The following is a 10,562-nucleotide window of genomic DNA, read 5'->3' on the forward strand; positions in this document are numbered from 1 at the left end:
AAAATTTGTAGTTATTTCCAAAAAGTACTTCCATAAATTCAATAAAATTATTTACTTAAAATAAAGACGAGTCGCCGTAGGATGATAATCATAGGCTATTTTCTTGATTTAAATGCGAATTTGTTGAATAAAGGGCGATTTTTTTTTTGGGTGTACGAGGACAACCGTACATAGTTTAACAATCAGCCGGCTATGGCCATTGAACTTAGTTCGTGATTCACACAGGCAAAATCTGTAACAGCATCCCTCAGAAGACCCTTAATGACGGTTAAATGAGAATACCTTTGGTCATTATTACGTTGAAAAACCAGTTATAGACTAGGGCTGAATTTTGTCAAATTTTCGTGCCTGTGAGACACTATGTCTTCTGTTTATAGGGGTTGGAGGTTGTTAACTGCTTTGGCCAGGCCGAAACTCTTGATAGGGGTTGTTTACTTTTGGTTTCAATCAGGCTACGCTTATACATATATGTGTATGAACTCTAAATTCTTCTGGTGTTTGAGTTTCATTCATAAGTCTATTTCAATTTGGCATACACACATCTGCTTACCCCCTGGTCTTTTCCAATATGCAAGAATCTTTTGCCGTGGCGCATACGCATTTCAAATCTTTTGTTCATTGCTTATATGACGCCTTCTGTATCAATGGCCGATATTCCTTCAGTCTGGCTTCAAGAGGGTTTTTACGGCAATGTATGCTTGTCTTCTGTTCCAATGTGTGAGTTTGCTCGTGGCCTATGCAGGCCCTTGAGAGCCAGGATACAAACAATATGGCACGTTTAATAACATGTTTAAAACAGTTACAAGATGAGAAAAACTAACAGTCTGCAATTTGATCTTGAAAAAATGTTAATATAAATACATTTCTAGCGATTTTTGCTCGAAAGTCTTAAAAACTTTGTAGTCCTTTATAAACTACTTAATTATCGGTAAAAAAGAAATACCTGTTTGATTACCATGTATTGTGCTTTATTTTAAAACGTATGTTAGGAGAAAAAATTTTAATTGTTCTCCTTTTCAGAAAATTATAATTTACCATTTTGTTATATAGTTATATAAATAACAGTAGTATAATAGCTTGTTCGCGATTATATTTTTAAATATATTTTTAATTCCAAGTCTTCAACTTAATGAGAAAATGTAAATGTAAATGTGCGATCGATCGCCGATCTATATATACTCTAAAAAATAGTTTTATGAAAAAGAAAAGTTTCATGTGATGAGACGTTGGCATGAGTATGATCTGCAGTGGACTTAAAATGAATTTAACATTTAAAGTATAACTAAACTAAGTTCTTACTTCAACTATATTCTTTGTTTTTTCGTTTCTTTGAGTTTATTGTTTGTTGTAAATGAGAGCGAACAAAATGAGAGAATTCGTTTGAAAAATCATTCATAGTTGATTTTTTTTTGGTATGGCACAGATTTGGCATTGGCAAGTAACTTAATAATTCTTACGGCGAGAAGAGTAAGAACATATGGCAAGTAATCATTCCGATGTATATGCTCTAAGCGGCTTCATCAATCTATAATGAAATTTTTTGGCTATTTTAACTACACCCCGTTTGGGAATTCCAACCTGACCGCCTACTTCGTAGGGCCCTCACACTGCTGCACTTGAACCAGTAACAAAAGAATGCGGTTCATTAAATTGTCCGCCTCCGAGTCCTCCATGCTGTTCAGCTTGGCCGAGATGAAGCCGCAAAACTTGGAGTTGAGCACCTCACGCACCGTTTGCGGGGGCGGTAGATCCATCCCTCCGGTGTCAGCTGCACCTTGCTGCTGCCGAAGATGGCGGTGCTGCTGCAGCATCTGCTCCTCGTAGTCGTCGGCATCGATACCAGCATCGCCATTGCCGTTATCTAGGACGTCTTGGTCGACATTGCGACGGCGCTTGCGCGAAGAGGCAACCTCGTCTACGCCCACATTGGTGCTGGCGCGTGAGTTGGAGTCCAGGATCAGCGGATAAGGAAAATCGGCGTCGATCGCATCTAACTCCTCCACTACATCGGATGCGTGACCAGCGTCTTCATCTGCACTGCGAATCGAGCTGGCATCGATGTCATCGTAGCTGTGCTGCAATTGCTGATGCTCGTTGCGCGTGGAGCTCACTCGGCTATCGTTGGGCGCCTGAAGTTGGTGGGCGGGCAGCGGAAGTGGTATACCGCCGGAGCTACTGCGGCTGCTGCTACTTCCAGCTCCGCCGCCCACCGAGAGATCCAGCTCCGGCTTCACGTAGTAGTCCCCATAGAAGTCATCGCCGCTCATATTCAGCGAGGAGCACTTGGAGAGATTCAACACTGCGGCGGAATCGTGATAGGACGTGGAGAGCTTCAGGGACACTGATTTTCCAGCTGCTCCCTGGCTATTATTGTTATTATTATTGTTGTTGTTGATGTGGCCATACCCGGTCAGACTGAGGTCGGTTGCATGCGAAGCGCCTCTGAAATAAGTGAAAATCATTAATAGGGCGTTTTGTAGAACAAGGCATATAAATAGTGTTTTGCAAATATAAAAATATATATTTTTGTATACCTGTTACTCGTTGTTGAGTATTCGATTCGTAGAGAAGCATGCTAGAAGAAATTGTTATACCCCTTACTCGTAGAGTAAAAGGATATCTTATGTAGATTTTTCGGCAAGTATGCACAGGTAGATGCACAGAAAAAAAATGCGTCAAGATCAATTTGATATGCGCATGTTAAGTTTGTGTTTTCGACAAATATCAATTTTACCATGAAATAATGTCAAATTGATACCAAACAAGAAAGGAAGTTAACTTCGGCAAGCCGATGTTTGTATACCCTTGCAGTTATAAAAAATAATCAATAATTTTATTAAATTGAATTCGAAATTTTTAAAAATATAAGGTTATATGTTAAAAAACACAAAAGATATAATTTTTATTTCATGTTTTCCTACTAATTTTCCTATCGTTCCTATGGCAGCTATATGATAAATTTAATTCGAAATTCAAAACCAAATAAAAAATGTTATTTCCAAGTGTAGGAGGTTATAAGTTAAAAAACACCGAAGATATAATTTATCCATATTATTTTACCACAAATTTTCCGATTGTTCCTATGGGAGCTATATGATATAGTCGTCCGATTTTGATAAAATTGAATTCGAAATTCAGAACTAATTTAAAAATGTTATATCCAAGCTTAAAACGTTATATGTTAAAAAACACGAAATTTAAATTTTGTCCCCGATAGTTCCTATGGGAGCTATAAGATATAGTTGTCCGATACGCCTGGTTCCGACTTATATACTAACTGCAATAGAAAGAAGACTTTTGGGAAAGTTTCGGCTTTAAAACTGAGAGACTAGTTTGCGTAGAAACGGACGGACAGACGGACATGGCTAGATCGACTCGTCTTGTGACGCTGATCAAGAATATATATACTTTATGGGGTCTTTTTCACTGCGTTGCAAGCTTCTGACTAAAGTCCTAATACCAAGGGTACACCAAATACCCAATATTTTTCCACTTAACTTGCCAATCTAGCCATGTCCCGTCCGTCGTTTTGTCCTTCTGTCCGAACGCAAACAGTGTCTCAGTTTTAAAGCTATCGGCATGAAACCATCAGTCGTAGAGAAAAAGCGTATATTGTATTCGACTAACAGGAATCTATTTCCAAACCTATACGGTACATGCTAATATATCATTAGCCGAGTCGACCTAGCCATGTCTGCCCTTCTTGCAAACTAAAGGAACTAGAAAGTTGGGTTGCGCTTCGCAAGAGCTCGTTAACAGGGTACCCGCTTAAGACCACAACTCGTTGATATTTTCAAACTTAAAATACATTTTATGTCATTCCACTTGTGAATACCTATAAGCACGTTAAATAATATATTTGACTTTTATATATATAATGCCTACTTTTTTCTTCTTTTTTTTTGTAGTGTAGACTTTATTTTATTATACTCTATGAGTAACGGAAATACTAGATTCGTCGGAAAGTATGTAACAGGTAGAAGGAAGCGTTTCCAACCCCATAAAGTTTATATATTCTTGATCAGGATCACTAGCATAGTTGAGTTAGCCATGTCTGTCTCTCTGTCTGTCTATGCGTATGAACGCTGAGATCTCGGAAACTGTAAGCGCTGGAACAGTCAGACATGACATGCAGATTCGTGGGCTTTCTGCGCAGCGCAAGTTTGTTTCAGTGGGGTTCGACGCCCACACTAACCCCCACAATCCGCGAAAATCTATAGAGCCTACAGTTTTTATGATAGAAAACTGAAATGTATTTGTCTCATCAATACCTTTCGACTGTCAAAAAAAAACATATTACACGCCCACCCTACATGCTTAAATCTATCTGCCGCCCAGTTTGGGCCCACTTTGGGCGGCAGATAGATTTAAACCTGTAAATCAGCCGTTAGGCTGAATAACGGGTATCTATAGTCGAGGCATCCACTATAGCGTTCTTCCTTGCTTGGGGTATACCTGTTGATGTGACACAATTTTATTAGTTTAATGAAGTCAGCTTAGTTTAGCAACGACAATAGCTCCACACGCATATAAGCCTTGTGACCTAGGATTTAGTCATTTTTTGTACAGCCCCAACTCTAAATCGTTCTCAAGCAAGCCCCCAAAGACAATTGTATGGAACAAAAAAAGGAGACTGGAAACATACGAGAACAAGAAATTATTGTAATGCTCCGAACCAGTAGTCTGGTTTCCTGTGTCTCCCTGAACGCATATCATGTTTCAGCAGTGTTTCCCAACCAATGCAGCTGCCTGAGAGACCGGGTGCTCGATAACGTCTGAGCATAGCTATTTTGGGCCTTCCCCATCCCTTCAGTATTTTGCCAAATGCCGCGATATGGCCCAGTTGGCTGCGTTTCGCAGGGTCAGGCACGTTTTATGCTGCTCGCCTGGCTTATCATTCAAATCCGCCGCAGGTAGTGGACAATTGGAAATTTTGAAAACTGATACTTGACTGCCAGCCCAAACAACTCACGAGACTAATGACAGCCAAATGCATTTTCACATATTCCACAATCGGGAACAGCTCTATTTGGTTTGGTTTGGGTTTTTGGGAGTTTCAATCGCTCGGCTTATCAATATTTACTTCCGCTGTGGTCCCAGCTATTTGTTCTAGTTTGTGGCGTGTTTCGCTGAAATCCAAGGTTTGGTGTCCTTATCTCCTATCTTTGAATCTTGTCCAATTGCAATTGGGAATTTCCCGAAGCATTTTAGTTCCCCTTTTACTACACAACCGAAACCAGAATAGAAGCTAGCTTCCAGATACCTATAACTATATTACTATATGCGAGCAAGCAATATGCTAATAACTTTAAGGGGTCCCTTTTGGACAGGCTCAAAATTAATCAAACTTACTTTAAGAATAGAGGATAAACCGATTTTTCAAGGGCTTTGTATTAGTAGTTGGGTTGATTCTTGGTTACCAATAAAGATTCATCAGCACTCAGGAATAGAATAAAAATAAAGGGAAATCTGAGCAAACAAGCAAAAAACAAACACACTTTTAAGAAATATCTTAGGGGACTTTTATTCACCTGAAAACGAAACTGTTCTAACTGGATCATTATGATAACTTTTGTAATTGTAATGTTGTAAGCTGATTTTAATTCTCCTATATTTTGCATCGTTCCTTTGACAACTATGCTTAATCCTCTTAATATTTTATTGGTTATAATCATACTATTATTATAAAAATCTATAAGTATAGGAAAATCCTTCAAAAAAACATAAAATTAAATTGAGTACGGGCTTCAAGAGATAAAAGTTACGCTTTTAAAGGGCTTTGCCGAGCTATCGAACCAATCCGTTCATCTGTAATTCCTGCTCAAGAAAGGTAGAAACCGAAATTGTCAACTTTTAGACCTTTTTCTCAGAATCTTCGCGTAGGGGAAACTTTTGGCAACCCCCGAGCTAAGCAGATGCCCAATTTTAAATTACAGTATTAAAACAAGCCGTAAGTAGATAAAACTAAAACCTTGAACAAGCCCCAGCACAGAGGCAAATACCATCCAGAAGAGAGAAGCTGTACTCTTTTCTGCTGGTTGACTGCTTACAGTCGTCATGTGGTCCTGGTGTTCTGCGTGTCGCTCGAACGAGCCCTGGCCCTCAGCAAGCAGGACCACTGATAAAGTCGGGACCCAGGGGGCAAGCCCCGACTAACGCCCACTTTCTTCCGTGACGCATAAGCCCAAGCGCTCCAAGACGAAACTCACCGGACAGTGATTTCGGGGCGTGGTGCGGGCTGCGGGCTGCGGGCTGCGGTCGGGGCGACCGGGAGCGGAGCAATTCCAGCAATTTCGCAGCTCATTTGCTTATTAAATCATAAGCGTGACACAGACGGAGCTCGGAGCACTCACACCCAGACGGGCTGGGTGTGTGGGTACGGGAGACCGCCCGAGAGAGGGCCGAGCGCGCAGTGGACGTGGGCATGGGCGAGCCCGCGAGAGGGGTCCAGAGCCCGACTCTGGGTCGAAGCAACCCCTTGGTCGGGACTGGCGCGGCTGGCTAATGGTCGTGGGCATATTTTAACCCTGGCCGAAGCCAGGCGAGCGGTTCGGTTCGTTCAATTGCTCACCCATACACACACTCCCGTACACCCATACAACGACGTGCCTGAGCGCTCTGCGTACGTATGCAGGCAGAGCGTCGCTCACTTCCCTCCCGGCCCCCTCGCTCGCGAGCTGCGGTTCTTCCTAACTTGGTCCACTCGCCATCCGAGTTCTTCACGGCGATTGTCAGTGCTCTCGTTAATTTATCGCTCTCTTGCCGCCCTCGCGCAGACCCAGCCCCTCCAGCAGTCTGCGCCGGGCTGGCGTTTGCAGCTTCCCTCAATTGGGTTTTGGCTCAAGTAGCGCTGCTGCGAGCTCGTCGCTGGCGAGATCTGTTTTATGGCTATGGCGGTGGATGTAGCCGCGGCCGCAGCTCCGGCTCAAGCGCTGCCGCCTGGCCGGGCCCGCTGAGCTGTCTGTTATCAGCTCAAAATAATAAAATTTAAATATATACACATACCACGGGTGAGTGTGCGCGGGCATGTGGCGGCCGACGACTGCTTGTTGCCCATGTGGGTACAGTCAATTGAAAGGAAATGGCCTTATTTCATATAAATATGTACATAAACTACAACAATGCACACCCGTGCCCGAGCACGGCTCCATGCGAGCCAGCACAGTGGACGGGGCAGACTCTCGACCGAAAGCATTGCGGGTCTCCGGCCCGGTCATTCCTTTGTTCGAATTGGTTTTTTCCGCACTACGCTCCTTAGTGTCCATATGCCCCTGTGCGGTGTTTGCTATTCTCTTCGCTGCGCAGATGTTTTGCCAGACACGGAGCCGAGATTTGTTCGCCCGGCTGGGGTTTATGCAAATCGACTGGGCTAAGGGATGCGCTACGTTCGCACTCCCAGCAGCTCCGATGAAGCGGCCCAAAGTGGGTCGCAGATACTTTAAGGTCGTCTTTTAGAGTAAACCTACTTAACAGAAAAATTCAACTTTGTCCTTCCGTCATTCCGCGCGTTTGCCAGTTACTAGATCGAGGCGATGACTCACGCGCTCATAACCCCGCTAACCCCGCTATTTGCAGGCGACTTAAACAGAAGTGGCTACTCACATGAAGTGATAAGCTTCCTGGAAGGGCGGTGCACAATTTCAAAAATTAACGTTGCAGGCATCAGCCTAAAGCCTACCACATTTAAAAGTAAGAAGAGTAAAGAAAAGTAGTCTGCCAGACCCAAGTATAGGCTCTCAGTTCAGAATGAATCAAGCGTTGTCTGACAAACCAAAAACACGCAAAGACCGAGCCAAAGCCCAGGGCCGTTACTTGCGATTCGAGCTGCACTTTGACCATCGGTCATGACTCGATCGGTGGGCAGTGGCTCATTGAATTCATTGAAACATAGGTAATATAAGTAAGCCTCCTGACACAAATAACTTTAGAGGCCAAAGCCCCTTGGAGCGTGCTAGATTTGGTTTGTTGTGGTAACCTTGGGGAATAGGTTCTACAGCAACACGGCATATTGTAAATGTGTGTTAAATGTTTCCATGACTTTTTTAAATACCCACAGTCAGTAGTCAAAAAATCAACCAGGACACCTTAGGCATCAGCTATTCTGAAAATAAGCGTTCCTCACAAGGTCTTCGCTGCTCTTAGTTTTCCCTAACGCCACTGATACAAAAAATGCACCTTAAAACGTCTTTTGTTACTGCTTAATTATGTGTTGCAGCTAAAATTAAATTCAAAATACATAACAGCAATCAAGAGACACGCCCTTAGAGCGTGACTCGTTTTGTGAGCAATTGTACGCTTTTCTTGAACTATAACATTTTTAATAAAATTTAATTTTAAAACATATTTCAAAATTTGTGTACGAAAATTTAGACAGATAATTTGGTGTAAGGTGTTATACTATTTAGAGGGTTGGAAACTAACTACGGGCTTTGTTGACCTGCGTTATTCTATCAACATTCCCAGACGAGTCCGTCTATTGACTATTGACAATTTAAAATATAACAATAAGGTTAATGATAACAACTTCATAAATTGAGTAAGTGCAGTACTTACTTTCTTTCTCTGATTACGTCGCGCAGAAAGTCCATAGCCTCATAAAGGCTCCATTTCGGCTTAAAGCCGTTGCCCATCAGCTTGACGTGAGCTAGTTCTCGGCGGTAGGATTCCCGCAGGGACTTAAAGGCCCGGGCAACGCGGCGACCAGGGGCGTTGAACTCGCGCCCTATGTGCTCCCAGGCGCGATTCTTCTCCTCCTCGGCGCCCTTGAAGTTTGGGAGGCGCGAGTCCCAGAGAATTGGGTTATCGTGGACCATTTGAATAAGCTTCAGCTTGTCGGAGGCGTTTCTGCGCACCACTGGAAGTGAAGGAACTTTAAATTAGAGAAACTAAGAAAGATTATTCCATTTTTTCAAATTCTCAAAGATCTCAGCGATCATACGTTCCGCTCCGTGGGCCTGACCGCTTTTGAGTGGGGTGGAACTTTGCCTAGGCCAGCAGGGAAGCTCTAGGACCTGCATACCAAATCCAAACTGTTGAGCTTTTACAGTTTTCGAGATCACAGCGTTTATACGGACAGACGGACGGACATGGCGAACGGCTAAGGAAATATGAACTACTGATTGTCGAAGCACTTTGTTTATTGCTATTTTTATTCCTATTTTTTATTGTTATTCAGAGTCTAAAAACTAGTTTAAAATATACCCAAAATATATTAAATACATATGTTGCTATATTGCTAATATAGCGATCAAAAGCCGCTAGACGGAAATGACTGGCACTTGGTCAACAAAGCCAGTATCCAGCAGGACGTTCAGACTCAAACTTTGTAAATTGCTATTGCATGGCAATAAAGTGCTCAAATGAACTATGCTGTTCGCCCGACTTATCGCCATTAAAGCCTTACAAACACACATATGCACATGTGTGGGTACATGCACACATTCGTAGTGTTTTCCTTGTGATTGAAATAATTATACATATGTGTATACGCACGTTTCTTGATCTTCTGCGATGGCAGGGCAATGGCGGAGGCCAGGGGGTGGGGCTCCCCCTTGGGCTTCATGTCAAGGGCGATGGCCGCGGCGGCGGCGCTCATGTCCTGCAGCGAGTGGGTGGCGGTGGGCGAACAGCCGATCACGGGGGCCATTAGGACGTGCTGGAGGATGTGGGTCTGCAAACTCGCGCTGGCCAGGACTCTCACCGTACTCTCACTTTCGGGACGCGGTCGCGGCGACTGATAACGGGGCTGCTACCCTCTCACGACCAAGTTTAAACGGCGACTAAAAACCAAGACCAGAATATAACAACCACCGCGGCAAGCGGGCTGAGCTGCGCCGGCATCGGCAGCGCAGTTGGCAGCAAGCCCGCATTTCAGAGCCACAAAATCACGCGCACTCGACACGAGAGCCGGCTCTCTGCGCTCTCTCTGCTCCCACTGTTCCCGTTATCTGCGTCGGCGTCACGTCGCAGCCCTAGCCTTCCTCTGCTAGCTGATCCAGGCATGTAGGTCTAAAGCCAAAGCGCCCTCTCGCCACTCCGGAGAGCGCGACTCTCCGGATGGAAAACGCCGTTTAATCGCAATCACAATCACAAGCCGCAGAAAGTAAAAGCGAACGGAAAGAAGAGTCGCACACAGTGACGCGCAGAACACAACAACAGAGAATGTGTGTAATACAAAAATCCGTTGACGCGTTCGCCTTTGGTTTTCAGCGAACATACGTACGTTTGTACTTTGTGCATGTGTACGCTTGTATGAACATGTATGTACATCGTACATTGCTACATATGTACATATGTATGTTTAAATGTTTTCGACTGCCGTTCTCGCAGAATACCCTGCACATCGGGCTTATTTGCTGCCATTTGGAACAGGGGGTGAATTAGTATGTGTCGGCCTTCTTCGAATAAAATTAATCTTTTAATGGTATTGAATTTTGAATGCTGGGCTGTGAAACGTACAGCAAAGGTGGGGCCCTTATTATACATATGCGTTAGAAACTAAAATTCTGTTAGCAAATAAATCAAGTATGAGTTCTGTAGCTCAGTCCGCCGAAAGCGACTAA

The 10,562-nt window shown here is 43.6% G+C and overlaps 1 protein-coding gene across 2 annotated transcripts; it reads right to left on the reverse strand.

The window, feature by feature from the left end:
* Positions 1-952: 952 nt before the first annotated feature.
* On the reverse strand, positions 953-9,936 carry LOC108030865 (uncharacterized). 2 transcript variants are annotated; one of them, XM_017104011.3, is made up of 3 exons: positions 9,493-9,936; positions 8,554-8,869; positions 953-2,442 (listed from the first exon to the last, which is right to left on the reverse strand). In XM_017104011.3, the coding sequence occupies exons 1-3, from the start codon at positions 9,644-9,646 to the stop codon at positions 1,587-1,589; spliced, it is 1,326 nt and encodes a 441-aa protein (XP_016959500.1). In that variant the 5' UTR covers positions 9,647-9,936; the 3' UTR covers positions 953-1,586. The 2 variants fall into 2 exon arrangements, with proteins under 2 accessions (XP_016959500.1, XP_016959501.1); XM_017104012.3 differs by having other exon boundaries at positions 8,554-8,854; positions 9,493-9,904.
* Positions 9,937-10,562: the final 626 nt, after the last annotated feature.

The sequence above is a fragment of the Drosophila biarmipes genome, chromosome 3L, assembly GCF_025231255.1.
Source record: "Drosophila biarmipes strain raj3 chromosome 3L, RU_DBia_V1.1, whole genome shotgun sequence".
NCBI lineage: Eukaryota > Metazoa > Arthropoda > Insecta > Diptera > Drosophilidae > Drosophila > Drosophila biarmipes.